This window comes from Zea mays, chromosome 5 (genome assembly GCF_902167145.1).
Source record: "Zea mays cultivar B73 chromosome 5, Zm-B73-REFERENCE-NAM-5.0, whole genome shotgun sequence".
Classification (NCBI taxonomy): Eukaryota; Viridiplantae; Streptophyta; class Magnoliopsida; order Poales; family Poaceae; genus Zea; species Zea mays.
Genome location: NC_050100.1, coordinates 3,948,749 through 3,971,271, shown reverse-complemented (window position 1 = coordinate 3,971,271; position 22,523 = coordinate 3,948,749). Strand labels below are relative to the sequence as shown.

At 42.4% G+C, this 22,523-nt stretch overlaps 2 protein-coding genes across 3 annotated transcripts; both read left to right on the top strand.

Moving 5' to 3' along the window:
• The first annotated feature begins 3,462 nt into the window (after positions 1–3,462).
• On the top strand, positions 3,463–14,230 carry LOC541614 (squalene synthase 1). The gene is made up of 14 exons (NM_001111369.2): positions 3,463–3,771; positions 3,924–3,966; positions 5,371–5,460; positions 5,566–5,641; positions 6,199–6,268; positions 7,367–7,510; positions 7,624–7,728; positions 8,004–8,150; positions 10,764–10,839; positions 12,414–12,502; positions 13,263–13,354; positions 13,437–13,476; positions 13,558–13,659; positions 13,746–14,230. Exons 1-13 carry the CDS (start codon positions 3,589–3,591, stop codon positions 13,606–13,608), a joined length of 1,206 nt encoding a protein of 401 aa, NP_001104839.1. The 5' UTR covers positions 3,463–3,588; the 3' UTR covers positions 13,609–13,659; positions 13,746–14,230.
• A 1,218-nt stretch (positions 14,231–15,448) lies between these two features.
• On the top strand, positions 15,449–20,943 carry LOC100282302 (uncharacterized). Of its 2 annotated transcripts, XM_035968017.1 has the most exons (12): positions 15,449–16,645; positions 17,168–17,224; positions 17,724–17,807; positions 17,905–17,976; positions 18,179–18,250; positions 18,356–18,396; positions 18,653–18,719; positions 18,800–18,991; positions 19,081–19,170; positions 19,251–19,358; positions 19,673–19,770; positions 20,500–20,943. In XM_035968017.1, exons 1-11 carry the CDS (start codon positions 16,571–16,573, stop codon positions 19,736–19,738), a joined length of 924 nt encoding a protein of 307 aa, XP_035823910.1. In that variant the 5' UTR covers positions 15,449–16,570; the 3' UTR covers positions 19,739–19,770; positions 20,500–20,943. The 2 variants fall into 2 exon arrangements, with proteins under 2 accessions (XP_035823910.1, NP_001148686.1); NM_001155214.1 differs by lacking the exon at positions 20,500–20,943 and having other exon boundaries at positions 16,461–16,645; positions 19,673–20,391.
• The last annotated feature ends 1,580 nt before the right edge of the window (positions 20,944–22,523 follow it).

Below are 22,523 nucleotides of genomic sequence, written 5' to 3'. Positions count from 1 at the left end.
CTACAAGGGGACATCTTTCACTTCACGTAGGTTCAACTCGAGTAATACAACTTAGTCAGGGACGGAGGACCCTTATGTCAAGGTATGTCATTTGATTGTCTAGAGAAAATACTCCTCTAATACTGATACTACAAGGCTAAAATCTACCAGCTGCCATGTTTGTTTGATGTAATATAAGGAAGAATACATGACGCTTATATTATTTAGTCCACTGTATTGCTATATGATATCAGTTTGTCGCTGTCTAAATCCTAATAGTGCATAAACAACTCGTCTAATGTGACACCCCAACCACTCCCGGACCGGCAGTACTTACTCCTGTCAACCCTCTAGAATCATATATCATCCCCATAGACCAACACAAGTCTTTTGTGCGCACTTGAGAAAACTCCTCGATCAGTCACCCATTCCAAGATTGCTCTGGGACAAGCACGCTTAACCCAGAGGTTCTTTTGAGGTAAGCTTCCAAAAAAGAAGATGTGTCTTATTGGTATGAATGTTCTATTAATTCTATTAAGACTTGAGTCAGGATATCACCATCCACTGGGGCAGGATATCACAATCCACCCCCTTAGAATACCGATGTCCTCGTCGATCAACCCAAGCCAGAAACCTCCCCTCTTGGCCACATTTGTGTGTCCAGTGTCGTCATATGCCATGCCATGTGACACTCCAATCCCACATATGGCATGCACAATATGTCCAAACCCCTAGCCCACACACGCTCGTGAAATTGCGAGGGTCGGCTCTGATACCATTTGTAACACCCCGACTGAAAGGATCACGATGCCCAAGAGGGGGGGGGGTGAATTGGGCTTTTCTAAAAATCAACAATAATTAAAACCTAAACAAGAGCCCAACTCCACCCCAACAACTAGCAATAAGCGAGTAATAATAGAAATACAACAATGCTAAGACAATACTTCAAATACTTGCTAAACAAATACACAATGTAAAATACTTGAATTAAGTGCGGAATGCAAAGCAAGGTTTAGAAGACTCCTCCAAATTTTCCCGAGGTATCGAAGAGTCGACACTCTTCCCTAGTCCTTGTTGGAGCACCCGCGTAAGGGTATCACTCCCCCTTGGTCCTCGCAAGAACCAAGTGCTCACTATGAGATGATCCTTTGCCACTTCGACGCGGTGGATCCCTCACTACCGCTTACAAACTTGAGTCGGGTCACCAACAAGATCTCCAAGGTGATCACCGAGCTCCCAACGCCACCAAGTCGTCTAGGTGATGCCGATCACCAAGAGTAACAAGCCGTAGACTTTCACTTGACCAAGAGAAGCCTAATACATGCGGTGTGTGCTCTAGGTGGCTCTTGCTAGCGCTAATGAGGTCCAAATGCGGGATTAAGATTCTCAAATCACCTCACTAGGCTTTGTGGTGCTTGCAATGCTCTACCAAAGTGTAGGAGTAAATGTGGGCAGCAAGACAATCAATATGGTGGGTGGAGGGGGTATACATAGCTCTCACCCACCAACTAGCCGTTACAGGAATCTGCTGCGCATGGGCGCACCGGACAGTCTGGTGCGCCACTGGTGCGCCAACGGTCGACTCCAACGGCTAGTTCTGACAGCTAGCCGTTGGGCAGATGGCACACCGGACAGTGAACAGTCACTGTCCGGTGCGCACCAGACAGTCTGGTGCGCTGTCCGATGTGCCACTAAAATTCATCTTCCAAACTCTGTGCTCTCGGGTTTCTGCGCAGGGGAAGAGCCTTCCCCGGGCCACCCTGGCCCCACTTGACAGAGGGCGCACCGGACAGTCCGGTGCCCCAAAGCTAGAAACCCTAGTTTCAGTTTTTCTTCTGCTTTTCAAATCGATTTGTGTTCTAACTCGTGAGTATGTTCTAGAGTGAAACCTAGCACTATATGTGCGTGTTAATATGCACCAACACTACACTAGAACTCTCTTGGTCAAACTACTCATCGACAACCCCTCTTTATAGTACGTCTAAAACAAAATAAAAGACCTAACTATATAACGAGTGTCTGCAACTCCTTGACACTCGGAATACGAAGACCTTCACCTTTTGCTTCGTTGCTTTAGCCGTCGCTTCAAGTTCTTATCTCCGGGATTGTTTTCACCGTTGTAGTGCATCTACCTGTAATGCGACCTAACTTACCATTTGTCTCTGCAAAAACACACGTTAGTCACATATAATATTACATTGTCATTAATCACTAAAACCAACTAGGGGTCTAGATGCTTTAACCGACCACTCCCGGACCAGCGGTACTTACTCCTTGGAGCCCTCTAGGATCATAAATCATCTCCGCGGACCAACACAAGTCTTTTGTGCGCATTTTGTCCTCACTCATGCACACTCGAGGAAACTTCCCGACCAGTCACCCATCCCAAGATTGCTCTGGACCAAGCACGCTCAACCTAAAGGTTTTTTAAGGTAGGCTTAAAAAAGATGCATCTTATTGGTACGAGTATTCTATTAATTTTATTAAGACTTAGGTCAGGATATCATCATCAATTGGGCCAAAATATCACATCCAAACTACAAGGATAAGTATATTACGCTCCGGCCGCCCGAATCACTCTAAATCCTTTATATGTTCTTATGTTCGTCCACCTCATCAAGTAAATCCTAGGCTGCCCCCTATTCTTACTTCTTAGAATTAGCCGAGTGCATTCTGCCACCCGTCTAGAATTTATCCTTCCACAGTTTCTTTAGACTTCTCCATCACCATTTGGACTCATGCTCTCTAGGATAAGGATAACTTTAATATATGTGGTGTCTCTCTCTAGATTAATTATGAACCACTTAATTAATGATCAACCTCTCTTTGAAAAAGTTTTTTTCAAAAAATTATTCTTTCACACATATATAATATTATTCTCAATGAAAGTTTCATATACGTTAAATACGGTACACATCATCATGCTCAATGACATGACATGCAATTTTGAGGATAGATATAAATATAATTTTATTAGAGATGGTAGAGTTTCATGAAAATGAAACTTTGTATCAACGGTTACCTATTTAAGAGACGGTAGAGTTTCATGAATTTTATAGGCTTGTTTGAATGGTGGCGTCAACAAAAAAAACCTAGCCCAAGCAGCAAGGCGTTGGATTTCTTATGTCTAGAACGCAGCTGCCTCGCAAGCTGCCATTCAAACAAGTCTATTTTTATTACTTAAGGGCGGTTTGGTTTTTATAGATTAATTTTTATTATAATTTCCTTTATTTTATTATATTTTGGTTTCTAAATTGTACGATCTATTATAATTTCTATATTTAATAAATTAGGAACTAAAATAAAATAAAATTAAGAAAAAAATAATCTTCAGAAATGAAACACCACTGTTCTAACTGGTATATCTAAATCTCTTGTTACGTCAGAGATTCTGTTGTGTCCCGCCTCTCGCGGTCCCGCCCCGTTTTCTCCAAGGCAGCCGCTAGAAATACCACCACGCGGACGCGTTCGCACGAGCCGCATCGCATCCATACTCCACTGCATCTGCCATCTTGGGGAACTCTTTGGCCTCTGGAACCGGCCTGCCCAGCCGCTCGATCGACGTTCGGCGAGGAGGCTGATCCGGTCTGTTGGATCGGAGGCGCGGCGATGGGGGCGCTGTCGCGGCCGGAGGAGGTGCTGGCGCTGGTAAAGCTGCGGGTGGCGGCGGGGCAGATCAAGCGCCAGATCCCGCCCGAGGAGCACTGGGCCTTCGCCTACTCCATGCTCCAGAAGGTGTCCCGTAGCTTCGCTCTCGTCATCCAGCAGCTCGGACCCGAACTCCGCAATGCCGTCAGTACTAACTCGCCTCGTCTTCCTCCCTTTTCCCCCAATCCACACGAATTCGCTGGCGCCGCCTGGCGCCTTTGATTTTGTTCGCTTTTGTCCCAACAATTTTGGCGAGCGTTCCGGGTGTTTTAATGTCTGTTGTTGCGACTGCGCAGGTGTGCATCTTCTACCTCGTGCTCCGTGCCCTCGACACCGTTGGTCAGTAGTCCCATGCCTTCACGCTAGTGTGTTTTTTAGAATAGCAGGACTGGTGTTGTGGTGGCATCGAGGCACGAATTGGCTGCAGCTCCTCCATGGGAGCCTCTTTACCAAACCATACTCATCCATTCACGTGGGGAGCCTCTGGTAGTGGGTCTGTCATTTATGATGTTTTTTTTTGGGTTGGGGGAGGGGATTGTGATCAAGTGCTAAGGGCCTGTTTTTATGGGATTATAATATGTCCAAATTATATAATTTAATTTATTTTCGAACTAAGTGTTAATTTAAAATAAGTTAGATTATATAATCTAGACAAATTATAATACCAAATAAACAGGTCCTAATTTGTTTGACGGCTATAGTGGTTCCCGTTCTAGCAGTAATCCATGTGCTAAAGTTTAGTCCTCTCAAATGGAGAGTTAAAGTTTAGCTCTTGGGTAGTGTTTGGATGCAAGCGATAACATTTAGCACATGGATATAGAAAGACATCCATACCTCTAACATAATCCATGTGCTAAAGTTTAGTCCTCTCAAATGGAGAGCTAAAGTTTAGCTCATGGATAGTCGATAGTGTTTAGATGCAAGTGCTAACATTTGGCACATGGATATAGAAAGACATCCATACCTCTAACCAATACGGGCGGGGGAGAGAGGGGGTGGGGTGAGGGGGGTAGTGATGACTTTTTCTCGCTCTGGACCATTTTTAGGTCACCTTAGCACACTTTTGTTTGGTCATGAATGCTGAATTTTAGCACTTCACTTTTAGCACTCTTGTTTGGATCTCCAAGTGCTAAAGTTTAGCTAAAAATGTAGTGCTAAAGTTTAGCACAATGGATCCAAATAGGCCTAAGGGCCTGTTTGTTTACCCTCATGGATTATATAATCTGGATTATTTTTGGAGGATTATATAATCTGGATTATATAATCTGAGTAGTCCTGTTTGTTTACCCAGATTATTTGAGTTGTTAATAGGATTCTTTTGTATGAGGAAGACAAGAATGCCCTCTATATTTGTACTAGGTTGAAACTCATATATATATAAAAAATAATTCAATTGACATTGGCAAATATTGCATTAGCAATATTATCACGGAAGGCATTCATGTCACCTTCTTCATCCCCAAATTGACTATTACTAGGCGCAAAAACGATTCGGTGGATTATAATGGCAATGGTGGGTAATTTCTAGGAAACTTGAAAGGGTAGTTGGGAAGTGGGAAAAAATAATCTGAAATAAGCACCTCCTCACTTGCTTATGGATTATCATAATCCAAGGGGTTAGATTATATAATCTGGACAAATAAGCTAGACTGTTTGTTTGCCTCTTAGGATTATTTAATCCAGATTATATAATCTGGGGGGTAAACAAACAGGCCCTAAGTAACCAATGTTGAATGACTGCAGAGGACGACACTAGCATCCCGACCGAGGTGAAGGTGCCCATCCTCCAGGAATTCTACCGGCACATCTACAACCGCGACTGGCATTATTCGTGTATGGGATCTCTCCTCGGAATATGTGGTTCTAGTTCACTAAAAATGGGCCTTGTCATATTTTTCTAGAACTGGTGCTGACTGGTGTGTGTGGTTGGCCTTGCAGGTGGAACAAATCACTACAAAATGCTAATGGATAAGTTTCGCCACGTATCCACTGCCTTCCTGGAGCTTGGTGAAGGGTAACTTTATTTCTTCCCTTACTCAGTTACCTTCAGACTTAGTCTAATCATTGCCGTCCTTACTTTGGTAATTTGACAACTTGAGGTTTTGTGTAGATTGTTTTCAAAGTCTTAGCTACGCTTTAATTGTTCAGTAGTTCAGTAAGGACTTGTACAAGAAGTATTTGACTCTTCTAAATATCGAGCTTGGGTAGTACGGTGATATATTGATTGGCTTTGAAATTATTCTCTCATTATCAGGCTGCACGAGGGAAGCAAGTAGCTAGGTTCTGATAATTACACAAGCAGACAATCTGTATGAGGATAATGTTTGTCTTTATAGTTTAACGAGGAAGTGTGCAGTTCCCTAAACTAAACCCAAGCTTAACAATGATGTATTGTCCAATACTCATGCTGTATCTAAAATTTAAATTAACCATTTCAGGACTAGGTTCTTTAATGTTGTCAAAGTTATACTAATGCAGAATATGTACTTGAAGTTTTATTTTTTTATATATTTTTGTCAGATATTACTTTAGTAAATAGCCTTGTGGTAAATAACTATATTTTGTTTTCAGTTACCAAAAGGCAATAGAAGAAGTCACTAGGCGAATGGGTGCAGGAATGGCAAAATTTATATGCAAAGAGGTATGTTAACATGTATCCATTAAAGTATCCTAGCAATCGCTGTTCTAATATAAATAAACTATAAGGTTTTTTATACTGTTGAACCATTGTTATGGTATGTGTTACTGTTGGTGCATCATTTTAGCATTTTTTAGGATCTGGATGTTTGTCAGGAATACCAATGGAAGTTTGCCACGCGTATAATCAGTACAGTGTGTGTCTTTGAATGAACACGAATTACACTTAGGCCCGTTTATTTCTCTTCATTTTGAGGAATTGAAATCTAACTAATGTAGTAGGTTATTTTTTAGAATGTGACATTCCACAACTTTCCAAAGTTTATATATAAACCTATCTCAAATTCATAGGGTGAGAGTTGGAAATTGATTCTATAGATTTATATGCTATTTTTCTTATGTATAACTTATAACACACTCTTCTACTTGCTTCTCTATAGCATAAGTGTAGTGTACAACTATCTCTCATATGATTTATGATAATATACAAGAATACTACATATACAAATATATTAACTTAATTAGTTTGTGTATAAATTATAATTATTAGAGTGGAATTCAATTCCAACGAAACAAACGGGGCCTTACATTCAATTGATGACCAAAGATCACATGTTATGCCAGCACAGAGCACACTGATGCGCCACATTTCCCTGGTTACTGCTTGACATGCAACTCCAGTATCTGGATGAGTGGATGCCATGCCATATCAATGGGTTGTCATTGTTGCTGCTTCTCTATATGAAAATATGTTTCCAGACTTTGCGGCTTTCAAGCATGTTCCTATTACATTGTGTCACGATGGAACATTGTGTCTATCGTAAAAAATGCAGCATGGTTTTGATGGATCTGGATAAGTAAAAATTATCTGCTTTCACATTTTTATGGTATATAATTATACATGTGTAAAAGTGATTTTATATCCTGCATTGAGTAGATGGTATCAATGAAACCTTTATTCTTTCAGCCAGCATTATTTAGTAGTCCTTGATTCATGGGGAAAACAAGGAGAAAATTCATGTGCTGGTTACACCTACAGTTTCTATATGTGTGTTGGTTCAGTATTTCTCTGAACTGATGAGAAATGTCCTTTTTTATTTAGGTTGAAACTGTTGATGACTATGACGAGTATTGTCACTATGTAGCTGGGCTAGTTGGTTATGGACTTTCCAGGCTCTTCTATGCTGCTGGGACGGAAGATCTGGCTCTAGATTCACTGTCAAATTCAATGGGCCTATTTTTACAGGTATGTTTATTGGTGTGAATGAATCAACTGAACCATTTTTTGCTTCCTGTGTGAAATGGAATTTCTGTTTTGAGATTTTGCATTACTAACAAGTACTTGTCATCAAATTGCAGAAAACTAACATAATTAGGGACTATTTGGAGGACATAAATGAGATACCAAAGTCCCGCATGTTCTGGCCTCGAGAGATATGGAGTAAATATGCAGATAAACTTGAGGTACACAAAATATTCAACTTTTTACTGCTATTGAGTAGATTCACTTATGGAATATGTTCTAAGACTAAATTATCATGCATCCTGTAGTATTTCATGATATGTGTTATGTGTTCTTGTTGGGGCCTGGGGGAGTCCATAGCTGCTGGTTTTAGATAGTAGCTCAAATATTATAGTGAACAATAAATAGTCAGATGTTATCTACCTAGTCAACATTATTATGCAGGTTTAACTTTTTGCTGTAGTAACTAGTAATATATGTTTTTCGGTGAAACCAGGACTTCAAATATGAGGAGAACTCCAAAAAAGCAGTACAATGCTTGAACAATATGGTGACTGATGCACTGATTCATGCTGAAGAGTGCCTTCAGTACATGTCAGCCTTGAAGGATCCTGCCATTTTCCGTTTTTGTGCAATACCCCAGGTACATAATTTGTTTGACTTCATTTGTCTATTGAGGACCTGTTTTTTCAACGCTATTCTGCTGCTGTGTTCGTAAATATAGTTCCAGATTGAACACTGCTATTTAGAATTTTAACTCAAATCTGCACATAAACTGTTATGGTCGCTAGGTCGGTGAGGAATTGGAGAGGGGAATCGATGGGCAGGAACGTCGGTCGGGGGCCTCTGCCCACGGCCGAGCAAGAGGAGTGTTTCTCCCTTCTAATTCTTGCTTACTTTATTTCTCATCCATTGATTACATAAATAGGCCAGCTGGCTGCCCCTATCTAGCTAGAGATCCTTATCTCCTTAAAATTCTCCTAAAAATTCTCAACAAACTACTAACTGATAACCTTCCTAGATAATCTCAACTAATCTCCTAAATAATCTCAACTAATCTTCTAATCTTATCTCTAACTATCCTTATCTAATCTCCCTTGGAGGGCCCATGGCTGCTGCTACCGTAGCCCCTCCATGGGCCTCCATAGGCCCTGACACTAACCCCTCCTGGACAAGCAGCTCGTCCTCGAGCTGCAGCATGACGGGTGCTCAAAGACCGAGTCTACTTGACCCAAAACCAGACACCTAGAAGACAAGCCTTTTACATCTCGGCGTATCTTATTATTCTGAATTTGATTTTTTTGACCCCATAAGATAAGGTGGACACCCTCCGCGCATTGGACTTGCACGTGTGCAACCACCTGGATCCCATGGACGCCATCTGGACGAAAGGGGAGCACATGGACGGGCACCTGGAGTAGATCGCAACAATAACCAGCGGAGGCGCCCTCGTGGCGGCCGGTAGCGGAATGTGGTGGCGCTAAATAGTGTGCCCTTGACGATGACGAGGGGAGTGTCTGCCCTACCGCCGCTGCCGTATAGTTGAAGTTCGTCGCCCGCGGGACACGTACCATGCACGCACTTGGAGATAGCGGCCCGGTGGCGTTGCTGATGGTTGTCCGACAGGGCGAGGTCGTGCCCCCGTGTGGCGAGGTCAACCATCACCAAGGCTGCCTCGAGGATCTGCCGGCGCATCTCCCGCACTCTTCGTCGTGCAAGGAAGCCACGAGCAGCAGCTTGTATGCCCACATCCGCCGACGTCTGGAGCCGTGCGTGCAACGCCCGCTGGTGCTGCTCATGTTGCACTGCTGCCTTGATTTGCAACAGCCCTTGCTCAACCTTCTGGAGTGTGGCTTGCATCTTTGCGAGATCAGTCCTTATGTTGGTCCACAAGTCCCCCATCGATGGAGCTGGTGATTGCTGAGCCGTGGCTGCCCCTAGTGGCGTCTCCCATGGGGACGGAGACGCCGTCAACGGAGATGATGTGACGAAATTTGGCGTTGTCCCTGGAGATGGGCACGTCGGCGTCCAGGATGTGGTGACAAAATTGGCAGGCGATGCTGCCCATGGCGATGGGGACGCCGGTTGCCAGGATGGCGTGACGAAGGTGGCATACGGTGCAACCCATGGAGATGGAGACGTCGGTTGCCAGGACGACGTGACGAAGGTGACATGCGGCGCAGTCCATGGAGATGGGGACGTCGGTTGCCAGGATGACGCCGCGAATTTGGCAGCAGAAGCCATGGGATCAGATCGAAACCCAAGCTAGCCGATACCAGATGTTATGGTCGCTAGGTCGGTGAGGAATTGGAGAGGGGAATCGATGGGCAGAAACGTCGGCCGGGGGCCTCTGCCCACGGCCGAGCAAGAGGAGTGTTTCTTCCTTCTAATTCTTGCTTACTTTATTTCTCATCCATTGATTACATAAATAGGCCAGCTGGCTGCCCCTATCTAGCTAGAGATCCTTATCTCCTTAAAATTCTCCTAAAAACTCTCAACAAACTACTAACTGATAACCTTCCTAGATTATCTCAACTAATCTCCTAAATAATCTCAACTAATCTTCTAATCTTATCTTTAACTATCCTTATCTAATCTCCCTTGGAGGGCCCATGGCTGCTGCTACCGTAGCCCCTCCATGGGCCTTCATAGGCCCTGACATAAACCCTCTTCCAAAAAAGTACAATTAGATTGGGAAACAATGTTTAAGTCTGCTAGTATTCATGGAAACTACCTTATAGCTCAGAGTATCTGATTTTAAAAAGTTTTAGCTTAAGACTTGTTAATATATCTGCTTTTGTCAGACGAAGTATACCAAAATTAGTCTTGTCCTTCAAGCATGTACTTGTGGTTATTGGACTAGGTTCTCAAAACCGTAATACTATCTTTCTGGAAATACCCAAAACCTTTGTATTTTAACTACTAAAAGTAGTTGCTGCTTGGAATAATCGTTTGGTGGTTATGTAAAGCCCTTTTTTAACCATGTTTCATAGTTGAGGAAAGTGTTAGGTTTTTCGACTCAATCGAAATATGGTATTTTGCAAGCTGTTATACGAGTTTTGTTATAAAACATCTCATTTGTGGGGGAATCTAGATTGCATTCCTTGTTTTTTTATGATCAAGACTAATTCTCCATCTGTTTTGACCAATTGTTTTATTTTGTTTTGCATGTTATATAATTTCTTCATCAATATATTCTTGAAATTATTTCCTCCATAACTCCATAGGATACTAAGTTGCCATTTCCTCTTTCTAGATAATGGCAATTGGAACATGTGCTCTTTGCTACAATAACGTGCATGTCTTCAGAGGAGTTGTGAAGATGAGACGTGGTAAGCTACTTTTGTAAGATATATTGTACTTCCGCGAGACTTATGTCTTTACCTCACAGAAATTGCACATTTGTTCTTGATTATATTTTCTTGTCACATTTAAGCTTGATGAAATCTATTTTGGAGTCCTGCAATGCTTTGCTGTGTATTAACTACATTCCGAGAGAACATATTATTTTTTTTGAACGAAAACGGCAGGAGCTCTGCCCATCATTTAAGGGGAAAGAGTTTAGAGAGTACAAACAACGGTCTGAGACCGGACAAGCCACACCCGAGCACACTCAACGGGAGGCTAAGCACCACACCCTAAGTCCTCCAGGCTAGCAGAAAGCAGCAATATGAAAATTACATGGGAAGCAAAGCCCGCCTAAATTGTGAAACATCTTCTTTAATTCTTAAGGCGACTTGGACCGGGGGAAGGGCGACGCTTTCGAAAATCCTGCGGTTCCTCTCCTTCCAGAGGTTCCACATTGTGTAAATCACGATTCCATTGAAAGCGCGTTTCTGATTTTTTGGTAGTGGGGGAGTCGCAGCTTCCCACCACTCCCGAATGTTGGTGGCGGAAGCAAGGTCAGACTGGGCAGGGAGGGTTACACCTTCCCAAGCCAGGATTTGTCTCCACACCGCACGGGCGAAAGGACAATGTAGACACAGGTGAATACCAGTCTCAAGGGTTCCGTCGCAGAAGGCACAAGACGGCTGATGAGGCCACCCACGGGTGGCGAGATTGTTGGCCGTGAGTAGTTTTTCCTGTAGGAGAATCCAAGCAAAAATTTTGCATTTTGGTTCTGCGCGTGCCTTCCAGACAAGGTTAGCATTAAGGTGACTGTACGAGCCAATGAATTGTGCTCTGTAGGCCGATTTAACTGAGAAGATACCATCAGGAGACCGGTTCCAGGCAATGGTATCCGGTGAGTCAGGTTGCAGCTGGAAATCCCAGAGTCTAGTCCAAAGAGAGACAAACTCCTCAATCTGAACACTGGAAGTGATCCTACTTCTTAGTGTTTTGATCCAATGTTGTCCGCTAAGTTCGTGGGCAACCGAATTGTTCTTTCTCGGGATTAGGTCGAAGAGGTGCGGGGCTATATTCCTTGGAGCCATGCCATCGAGCCAACTATCGTGCCAGAACTTGGCCGTCTTACCGTCCCCAATTGTGACAGTAGTGGAGGCGCTAAAGAGCAATCTGTCAACCCGGTTACAAGGCGTTTCGAAACCTTTCTTGTGATTATCTGCTACGGCCTACGTATGTTTCCTTGATTTCTTGTGATTATCTGCTACGGCCTACGTGTTTGGTGTTTGATCACTGATGCAATGCAGTACAATTTGAAACATGCAGGGCACTTTTTATGCATCTGTTTTGGAACTGTGGAGAAACATATGCACCTAAATGGGTCTGCTTTATCCTTTCCTTGTTTTTATTAGGGGCAACCGGATCTGCATATTACAATTGCCTCAGATTCATAATCGCTAATCTTACTAGTAGTATAAACTGCAAGCTGCAGTTCTGTATCTAATTACCCCATTTCTCTACTTTGTTTTGTGTATATAATTACCTGACACATTTTTGCTCTTAGGTCTCACGGCACGAATAATTGACGAGACAAACTCAATGACAGATGTCTATACTGCTTTCTATGAGTTTTCTTCATTGATAGAGTCAAAGGTACACTATGGAGTACTGATTGTTGATGCAGCCAAAATGGGTCTAGTTGCCTTTATATAATTAGAACATTCATAGTTTTATACTGTTTATAGCATTCCTTCGTAATAATACTTAAAAATTTGTTAGGGTGTAGGTTGATCCGAACCAACTCCACTTAATTGGTTGTTCGCTTGTCACCACCTTTTGGTTTGTGGTCAGTAAATCATAAAAACTGTGTTCGAAAAAAAGTAAATCATGATAACTTGGGTGAATTAATCAGTCAACCCAACCTGAGCTACTTACACAACAATAAAATTTGTTATATTGTATTGGCATTCTATCATTTTCCCATTGAATCACACAAATAACTACATAACTATCAGTTTAGAAGTTGTTCATTAGGTGGGCAGCCTGTTATTATACGGTTTCCAGTCGAAATTAGTTGATGTTTCAGACAACCTAAATCAACCTGCAATTAGTCATATCTTGCTGTCATAGAAATGTCAACAAATCCTGACCAGTTGGCCATTTAGACATATGTTCAGATTTTGACCTTGAAATCCTTGACCAAGTTCTTCACTCCTGCTGTTTCATGCACTGTCAGCTATGGACTCGCCATTGATTTAAGCTGACAATGTTAATGTTGTCCTAATGTATAAGTTTATTTTGAGCAAGTTGTCAGGTCCTGATCACCTTAGTACATTTTGTCTTCGTGGGAGTCAGTCATTTTATCGTCGTGGTTGCTGCTTGAAACTTGATGCATGTGTGGTCTATGTTTCAGATTGATGACAGTGATCCAAATGCTGCTCTAACACAGAGACGTGTGGATTCAATAAAGCAAACTTGCAAGTCATCTGGTTTGGTAAAGCAAAGGTGCGCCAAATGATTTAAGAGTTGCTCTTCTCTGTTCCGCATCATCATCCTTGCTTCCTGACTGTCTGTCTTGATTCTGTAGGGGGTACCATTTGGAGAAGTCACCTTACAGGCCTATGCTGGTGAGTAGCAGCCCATAATCAGTAAATTCATTTTAGAATTCTGCTATATAATTTGTCAATGTTCTTCTGTGGTTTCCTCAGATCATGATTGTCCTCCTGCTGGTAGCTATTCTTTTCGGGGTAATGTTCTAGCTGGCCCTTTCTTTTCCGCGATGGAGACTTGAGAGAAACTATGCCAATCAGGTACGGCAAACAATTTGAACCACATTGCTTTGAACAATTTCCATTTCCCCCGAGGCTAACTATGTTGCGTTACTGGTTTTGTATAGATCCTTTTTGTACTGTGTATTCTCCAAAGGCTGCAGCAAATTCGGAAGTACTGACTGTAGATCGATACGGCTGCATGCTACTGTTTCCATGACTCCGTTGATGCTCTCAATTCGTTTGTTCATTTTATTTTCTCGCGCTTTGTATTGTTTGAAGCTGTTTTAAGGCAGAAAATACTATCGTGACATGTATGATGTATCCTACGAACATGTGTCTCAGTTTAGTTAGCAATGGCTGCACCTCTGTTCTTAAGGCGTCGCCTAGGCGTCCGGGCGATGGGCGATGGTCTAACGCCTAAGCGCTTTGCCCGCCTACCTCACCTAGGCGTTCAGAAGGTGCTCCAACGTCTTGGACCGCCTTACCGCTTTAAAAACTATGGGCTGCACTGTAGTTATTCTATGTGTTGTCTTGTTTTCATATCTGATATGTTTGTGTTTATCATAACTGTGTACTCTCCCATGGCGCTAATTATATTCAATATTATATGTATGTTTAGCTAAATTTTAAAACATCTAATGATAATAGTTATGTACTAAGTGCTTGTTTGGTTTCTTTAGTACAGAGACTAAAGTTTACTTCCTACTTCCTATCCTGTTTGGTTGCAGTGATTAAAAATATTTAGAATGCATTAAGGGCCTATTTGGTTCGCTGCCTAACTTATCACACTTTGCCTAACTTTTCTGCCTAAGGTTAGTTGTTCAATTCGAACGACTAACCTTAGGCAAAGTGTGGCACGGTTAGCCACGAACCAAACAGGCCTTAAATGACTTGTAAGAAGACTAAAATGTCCCTTAACATTCTTTGGTCATTAGTGCAACTGAAATAAATGAGGGGCAAAATATGGAATTAATATAATTTAGTCTTTTTTAGTCACCCCTGGGAACTAAAGACTAAAACAATTTAGTTTCTATTTTAGTCTCACAGTTTAACTATTTAGGGACTAAATGTGACTAAAATGGAGGGACTAATCTTTAGTCCCTCAAACTAAATGGGCCCTAAGCATCTCAAAGAGCTCTCCAGAAGACTCCCCTAAATCCAGTTTTTTTGGGAAAAATACAAAAACATGTCTCGAACAATTTCTCTAAAGTGTTCCCAATTTTTTCATAGTCCTTAACACTCTCACATTTGTAGCTACAAATGAGGGGTTTTTTGGGCTCTCAGAAACAATCTACCGCTTTAAGGGATCTGTTTAAAAAGGATTAAAATTTACCCATACTAATTATTTATATGCCCATTAAAACTGATTTTGAGAAGTCGTTTTCTGGATAGCTCTCGGAGATGCTCTAAGTTTAATATTAATATTATATACAGAGTTAAAGTTAAAACCAGTGACTCTCTAGAGAAGTGTCCTCGGGAAGTGAGAACGACCGACGTCTATTCCGAGGAAGTATTTGAGAAAACCGCCTGCTGCGTTGACCTTGAGCAGTTACTCAACCCAGGGATAAATTTTCCGACCAAAATTCACTGATTTTTTGGTGTTTTTTCAATTCCGGTAAAGACAGGAAAACGTTTTTTGCTCCGATTCTGCCAAATTCTGTTTCAAAATGAATCATTTTTTTTGTAAAAAACAACGAATTTTGCTGATTAGACATGGATTTTTGGCCAAGAAATTCGAATTTCGTTTTTCAAATTTGAAAATCCATTCCAGTTGAGAAAATCACTCGTGTTAGGCTATGTCTTACTTTAGATCAATCTATCATCGAACAATTATTGTTATTGGTTCTGAAACCTTAACTTTGAGTGTTTAATCATATACATACAATTGTCACTTTCATAAAGCTGCATATTTTGACTAGGTAGTGTTTGGTTCTATAGTCTACTAGGACGGAGTAGTTATGTTCTAGATTCCAAGGATAGAATGACTTCGTTCTGTGTTTGGCAGTTAGAACAGAATATAACAGAATATTTGTTTTTTGTTTGGTTCTGGAGTGAAGCAGACCAAAACAACTCTATCCTGTGTTTGGTTCCAGAATGAATGAAGCGTTGTACGTGAATGGAACCGGAGAGAAGCGTGTCGCTCATGAGCCATTAGGTTTGGCCGTTTTTGGGAGTCGTCAGATCCAACATCTGTGTGCGATATTTCTAAATTGCAGTGGCTTTGTTCTACTAAGAATCAAACCAAACACTCTCAATGATGAAATAGAACAACTCCACTCCATCGTAACTTAAAATCAGATATTATCTTATTTATGATGTGTTTGGTTTGTGTAGTCACTCTATGCTTCATGAAGTGATGCATCATAAGTTTATTCCATCAATTTTGGTGGAATCAACTCACTCCTTATATATATACTAATTATTAGCTTATGAAAATGAGGTGGTGATGGATCAACCCATTTTATTCCACAAACCAAATAAAAAAGTGAGGAGTGAGAAGAAGATGAATCACTTCATTCCTCAAACCAAACATCCTCTTAATTCTTCACATCTCATAGTTGATAGTTCGTAATAACCTTTTTAAATCTTGTGACTCAACTAAACAGACCCTAAAACAAATAAACATTATTTTATTTTTTTATACAAGCTGACGTGTGATTAGTTTATCCTTTTCAAGCTGGACGTGTATTGCCCATTCTTCTTCCGACTACGACCAGTCCGGCAGCAGCGGCAGCAGCACACGGCGAGCATTCCGTCCGCCCGTCCGTCCGCTTGCCCCCTCCTCAGAGCTAGCCTCCAAGCTCGCAATTATATAAGCATCGTCCCTTGCAACTTTCCAGAACTTTTGTCCCCCTCCCTCCTCCACACCTCTCGTTCTCTCCCCCTCCGCCTGCTCCCTCTCAGGAGCGCGCGCGCGCGCGCCCAGATCTAGGGTTTCGTCCGCGGCAAGATGAGCAGCCCGCATGGCGGTCTCGACGACCAGATCGAGCGGCTCATGCAGTGCAAGCCGCTCGCTGAGCCTGAGGTAACGCCTTCTCCGTCGCCCTCTTCTCGTTTCGAGACTTCGAGGTGCCTTTTCACTAGATCTGGCGGAGTTGCTGGGCCGGGGCACGGGTCCTGGGGGAGATCGGTTCTCTGGACGCGTTCCGATCCTGGTTGCCGCGGAAATGGCTGGCGGGAGCGTTTGGTTTGCTCGGGCGGGTGCTGGGCCTGGGCGGTTGTGAGCTGAGCGGGACGCTCCTTCTTTTTTATCGAGGCGTTTTTCTAGGTTGAGTTGATTTCTCTGCTTCATCTGAAAACAATTATCTTCTCATTTCACCATGATCTTTGGGAGCCATATAACCTTTTCTCCCCCGATTTATGCTGAAATGGGGGCCTAGAGTTGCTCCGAGATGTAAAAAAAATCGCACCATGTTATTAATGGATCTTTAGAATTAACATCTACGATTGATTTGCTCTGCTGGGAAGGGAGGTTATAGAATTAATATCTACGATTGATTGCTCTGCTGGGAAGGGAGGTTCTGATCCACTGCAATTTATGCTACAGGTTAGAGCTCTTTGTGAGAAGGCAAAGGAGATTCTGATGGAGGAAAGCAATGTTCAGGTTCGCTGTTTTGATTGCTTTGGCTTGAGTCATCAGCAATCCCATTTCATTACCAGTTGAGATATTATTTTGTTTGGGACCGGTTAACTTTTCTTCATGTCTAGCCTAAGCTTTGACCCGACCCAATTAGCAATAAAAAATTGTTTAATTCCCAGTCCACACTCTACCCCACCCCACCTTGCACAAACTAAATTTATGCCTGCTAACTAAATGTGTAGATTTGTGACATCTTATACCGTGCCTTCATCCCCACACATCATCATCAAGTTCTGATGAAAGAACCCTGAAGCCACCTTTTTAAGCTTCTTGTAAAAAAATGTCAGTGGTGGGAAAGGAACACCTGAAGTTTCTGAAACGTATAGCTTTAACAAGCATTTAATACAAGAAGATAAGATGGACTCTTTGGATAATCTGCGCTGTTTATATGGCGGATTCACAGATGCGGTTGGTCGTGTTATTTGTTGACTTTTGCCGATTTGTTTTGTTATCATTGTTGCAGCCTGTAAAGAGTCCTGTTACTATATGCGGTGATATTCATGGACAATTTCATGATCTTGCTGAACTCTTCCGAATCGGTGGAAAGGTACCTCACTAGTTTCTGTCATTTGCTTCTGTTTAATCTCCGATTTAGTAAGGAACATGTTGAAATTTCAGTATCTTGAAACTTTCACTTCTACCAGTGTCCAGATACGAACTACTTGTTTATGGGAGATTATGTTGACCGTGGTTACTACTCTGTCGAAACTGTCACAGTAAGTGTAGACTCACATGGCTTTATGTTAGCACCATCAGCATATTCATCTACTCATAGTGGTCATGAGCAGTATAGTTTGTGTAGTGTGCACTATATTGAAAAGCTGATCACATCTGCCTTTTGTTGTTCCTACTTCAAATTTCTAAATTGCAGAACTTTACTAATTCTTGGCACTGATTCTATCCACTGCAAACAAACAGCTTTTGGTGGCTTTAAAAGTTCGATATCCTCAGAGGATCACCATTCTCAGAGGAAACCATGAAAGCCGGCAGGTATACAATTTCTTGTTTGACAGATTGTTCATGTTTACTTGATGCATCACTCCATTCTCTGTAATCAGCTGTACAAACTAAAGTTTTTAGTGAAATTATTTGCAGATTACTCAAGTGTATGGGTTCTATGACGAATGCTTAAGGAAGTGAGTGTCTTCTCTTAGTTTACTGTACATATTGTGGATTTTTTAAAATTCTGATATCACGAAACAGGATTTTGGAAGTATTAGTGAAGGACTTAATAATTGCTTCACTGCCAAATCACCACATTTTGTCCTTGAAAACTATTGCATTCTGGAAAATTGTTTTATGCTTGTCCTATGTCCGAACAAAATTGACCATACCACCTTCTTTTCGTGAAATTTGTAAGTTTACAAGATACGTCCCGTGGTCATTTTGTAGGTATGGAAATGCAAATGTCTGGAAAACCTTTACAGATCTATTTGATTACTTCCCCTTGACTGCATTGGTGAGTATTGTTTCTTAATTAGGATGATTTACATGTGCATCTAGTGAATTTTCCATTCAGTTTGTTTGTTCTTTTTCTAGGTCGAGTCAGAAATATTTTGCTTGCATGGTGGATTATCGCCATCCATTGAGACCCTCGACAACATCCGCAACTTTGACCGCGTCCAAGAAGTTCCTCACGAAGGTCCAATGTGTGATCTTCTGTGGTCTGATCCAGATGATCGGTGTGGCTGGGGTATTTCTCCTCGTGGTGCTGGTTATACCTTCGGACAGGTACATTAACTATTTTGTCCACCACTAATTTTAGTGTTGTGTACCATGTATCATGATCGTATTGACACAACCAAATATTGTTGTTCCAGGATATATCAGAGCAGTTCAACCATACCAATAGTCTAAGGCTAATTGCTAGAGCTCACCAGTTGGTTATGGAGGGATTCAATTGGGCTCATGTAAGTGTTTCTTCTGGAAGCATACAACTCTTTTCGGGTCCTTGTGCCCTATTTGATCAAGACCTTTGTTCACTAAACAGGAGCAAAAAGTCGTGACTATATTTAGTGCACCTAATTATTGCTACCGCTGTGGGAACATGGCATCAATCTTAGAAGTGGATGATTGCAGAGAGCATACTTTCATCCAGGTAAATATTCTTTGCTACATCAGCTGGTCTGTCTGAGCAGGCAGGTTTTTTTTGATAATTTATAGACCCAGTGCTCTTTTTTTTTTACCCAAATTACAAGAAAAGAAAATGTCACCCTCACTTCAAGTGGGACAAAATAATAGAATTGATGATGTTGATAGGCGCAACACGGTTCTGATGACCTTGAGATTTGCCCTTCGGCAGTGTGTCTGTCAGGGCAGCTTTGATATTTTTGTTGCTTCCTCTGCTATCTCGCTTCATGGTTACTGACTTACTGTGGCATCTTAATGTTCTGGTGTTGTGTGATTCTGCAGTTTGAGCCAGCCCCAAGAAGGGGAGAGCCAGATGTAACTCGTAGGACACCTGACTATTTCCTGTGACGCAAAAGTGATGTGGATCATGCAGAGCGAAGGTTTGATAGATAGGCGCAGTTTCCTGGTTGCAGATATATATATTTATATATGTTTTTGCTGGGACCCCTCCGTGTGCTATTCTTATTATTTTTGCCCTGGCTCGCCGGCCGCTCTGCCGCGTCGTGATTCAAGTGTATACCTACAGCCTGCTACAGCTGGAAGGACTGGACTGTGTTCTCACCTTTTCTCAAACTGGTTGGTGCTTTTGGCTCGGTGTGGGGCCGCAGTGGTGTGGGGGGTTGAAGCATCAAGCAGCGATTTGTGTTATGGGAGGAAACTGTTCCCGCTGTATTGTTCATTTTATTCCCCTTCTCTTTCTCACCGCCTGATTTTCTTCCCCTTTGTTCCCTCCTTGCTGTGATTCTTGTAGAGTTCTGCACTTGTATGGTTCTATGTTGTTGGGCCATTAGTTTTTTTTCCCTTTCTGTTTTTGACTACCTCGATTTGCCATATAGATTTTTTTACCATTTAAGCGCAGCTAGTCAACCTGTAGCATTGTTTGCAATCGGCATCTGAGTTGAGCACTGGTTTTCTTTTTCCACATCTCATTCTGTTCTGAACACAGTGCATAGTACGGTGGTGCAAATGTTCTATACGTATGCGATCTGTACCACACCGCAGTTTTTGTTCAAATTGCCCTGTATTTGAGCTCTTTGCTGTCGCGCTCGCTCGCTCATTATCTGATGTTGCCTGCGATTCCTTTTGATGTTGTCCATGTGACCTGGAAGTTGTGCTGGAATGTTTTGACTTGGACGGCATGGAATTCATGGTTGCTTCTCTGGTGTTCATCCCGCCCGTCGTGATCGGTTGACCGCCCGAGCAGGATCCGGCCTCTCCAAGGCCGTGGCTTCCTGGCTGGTGCCGCCTCGCCCACAGATCGTGCAGTGCCATGCCATGTGGTCTGGGGGCAGGTCTGGGATTCGTTGGGCGCTCGCTATTCCCTCGTTTCGCTGTCGCAACCAGCTAATGCTGTGGGTTGAAGCTGAGATTTCAGTGGTCTAGGGCCAACATAAACAATTGGGCCTCCTTTATACATATAATATTTTTAGTATACATTTATATAATGTTATAATATATTGATAAAAAATAGTGTGATATCAAAATATTATATCAAATAAATTTTACAATACCTTAAAAGTTTCTTCTAACTTTTTCTGAGGCAAAATCATCAATGATTGTGTTGGTATCAATCTTATCTAGTATTTTTTTTCTCAATATGATTGTGTTGGTATCAATGTTATCTAGTATTTTTTTCTCAATATATAATATGGCCAAACCATTCAATCGTTCTTGAGATATTGTAGACTTGAAATAGTTCTTCAATTATTTTAATATCGAAAACTCCTTTTAAATGATGTCACCACACCACGACAAGTATATAGAAACATTTGCATAGAAATCCATCTCATTGACATACTCAAATATCTCCATAAAAGACATGGGTTGTTTGAACTTTAAAACCTTAATTTAAAGATTAGATTATTTAACTCAATATTATCTATCATGTTAACTATATAATTAATTATAGGAGATGGAGCCTAGAATTTGGGGGCTAGGGCAGCCGCCGGGTGTCCCTATACCCAGAGCCGGCCTGCACAGGCCCGCGCTGCCGGGCGGAGCCGGACTCCAGGGTTACTGGTTTAAGTCGCACGCAGAACTCCGGCTGCAGCGTCAAAAAAATGTTCACGGATGCGTCGTGCCTTGACACATCTTTTTCTCACGCCCAATTTCCTATATATGAAACGCGGTCCAAAACGGCCTCTCTCGCGATGTCCACGTCAGCCAAATACTCCTCCTCGCTCGATCTCCAACCAACGGCTCACGTTCGTGTCTCCTCGCCTCCTTCTCTCCTTTTCAGCTCTCTGACCGACGCTTTCTCCCTCCTCGTCTCTCTTCACCCGTGCTGTGACGTTTCTCATCCTCCTCGCTCTCTCCGCCTCTTCCCTAGCCAAAATCGATTTGTCTCCCATCGATTTCGTCATGGCTGCAGCGTGCGCTTTGATTGTTGCTGATGTCGCTCTCCCGTGGTTGCAAGTGCCGCCCTCCCATGACTCCACCTCTCTCTCTCCCTTCCTCCTCCCACCGCAACCCCTGTCCGTCCATCCGTATACCTTCTTCGCCTTCGGTTACTGTAGATCATGACCATGTGAATGTGCGGCGTCGTCCTGGCTCTTCTCGCGACCTTGCTGCTCCAGGTCGTCTTCCCTAAGTCGGCAGCGGAGGGCCTTGTGCGGGTCGCGGAGAAGGAGCCCGCCGACTAGATCGACCATGTCGCCACGCGTCTCCTCCGCGGCGCCAGCGCCCTGGACTCGGGCGGCAACGACGACTTCGACGCTTGCATCTCAGCTTTGAGCCATGCTAGCATAGGAGTTCCTCTACTGCTGAAAAGTAAATCTTCATTACCAAGATTTGAACCTTCATTTTCTATGAAAACCGTATTGCAGGTAATGAACATATCTCTAATCTTCTTGTCTTTTTTTTCTCAGCTTTGTTGATTTTTTATTCATAACTGACCGAGAGAGCTTAGTAACCTGGTGAAAAGGTGATGAGCTCATGCTACTTGAGAGCAGGCAAGTACTTGGATTTTTGAAGAACGACATGTTGTAGAGCTTCTGGTAGGCAAACATCAGATTCTTATATATGTAATGAAATGGCTAATAAATATGTCATGTGCTCGTCATATGAAAGATAGGAAAACGATCACATACTGACATCTAAAACTCTTCTATATTCATTATTCAACTCTTACTTA

What these genes read in the sequence shown, in the direction of transcription:
- LOC541614 (NM_001111369.2), top strand. Translation starts at nt 3,589, where the DNA reads ATGGGGGCGCTGTCGCGGCCGGAGGAGGTGCTGGCGCTGGTAAAGCTG. An exon ending in GACCCGAACTCCGCAATGCC is followed by an intron (nt 3,772 to 3,923) that starts GTCAGTACTAAC and finishes GCGACTGCGCAG; the next exon opens with GTGTGCATCTTCTACCTCGT. An exon ending in CAAAATTTATATGCAAAGAG is followed by an intron (nt 6,269 to 7,366) that starts GTATGTTAACAT and finishes TTTTTTATTTAG; the next exon opens with GTTGAAACTGTTGATGACTA.
- LOC100282302 (XM_035968017.1), top strand. Translation starts at nt 16,571, where the DNA reads ATGAGCAGCCCGCATGGCGGTCTCGACGACCAGATCGAGCGGCTCATG. An exon ending in AGCCGCTCGCTGAGCCTGAG is followed by an intron (nt 16,646 to 17,167) that starts GTAACGCCTTCT and finishes TTTATGCTACAG; the next exon opens with GTTAGAGCTCTTTGTGAGAA. An exon ending in TCTTCCGAATCGGTGGAAAG is followed by an intron (nt 17,808 to 17,904) that starts GTACCTCACTAG and finishes CACTTCTACCAG; the next exon opens with TGTCCAGATACGAACTACTT.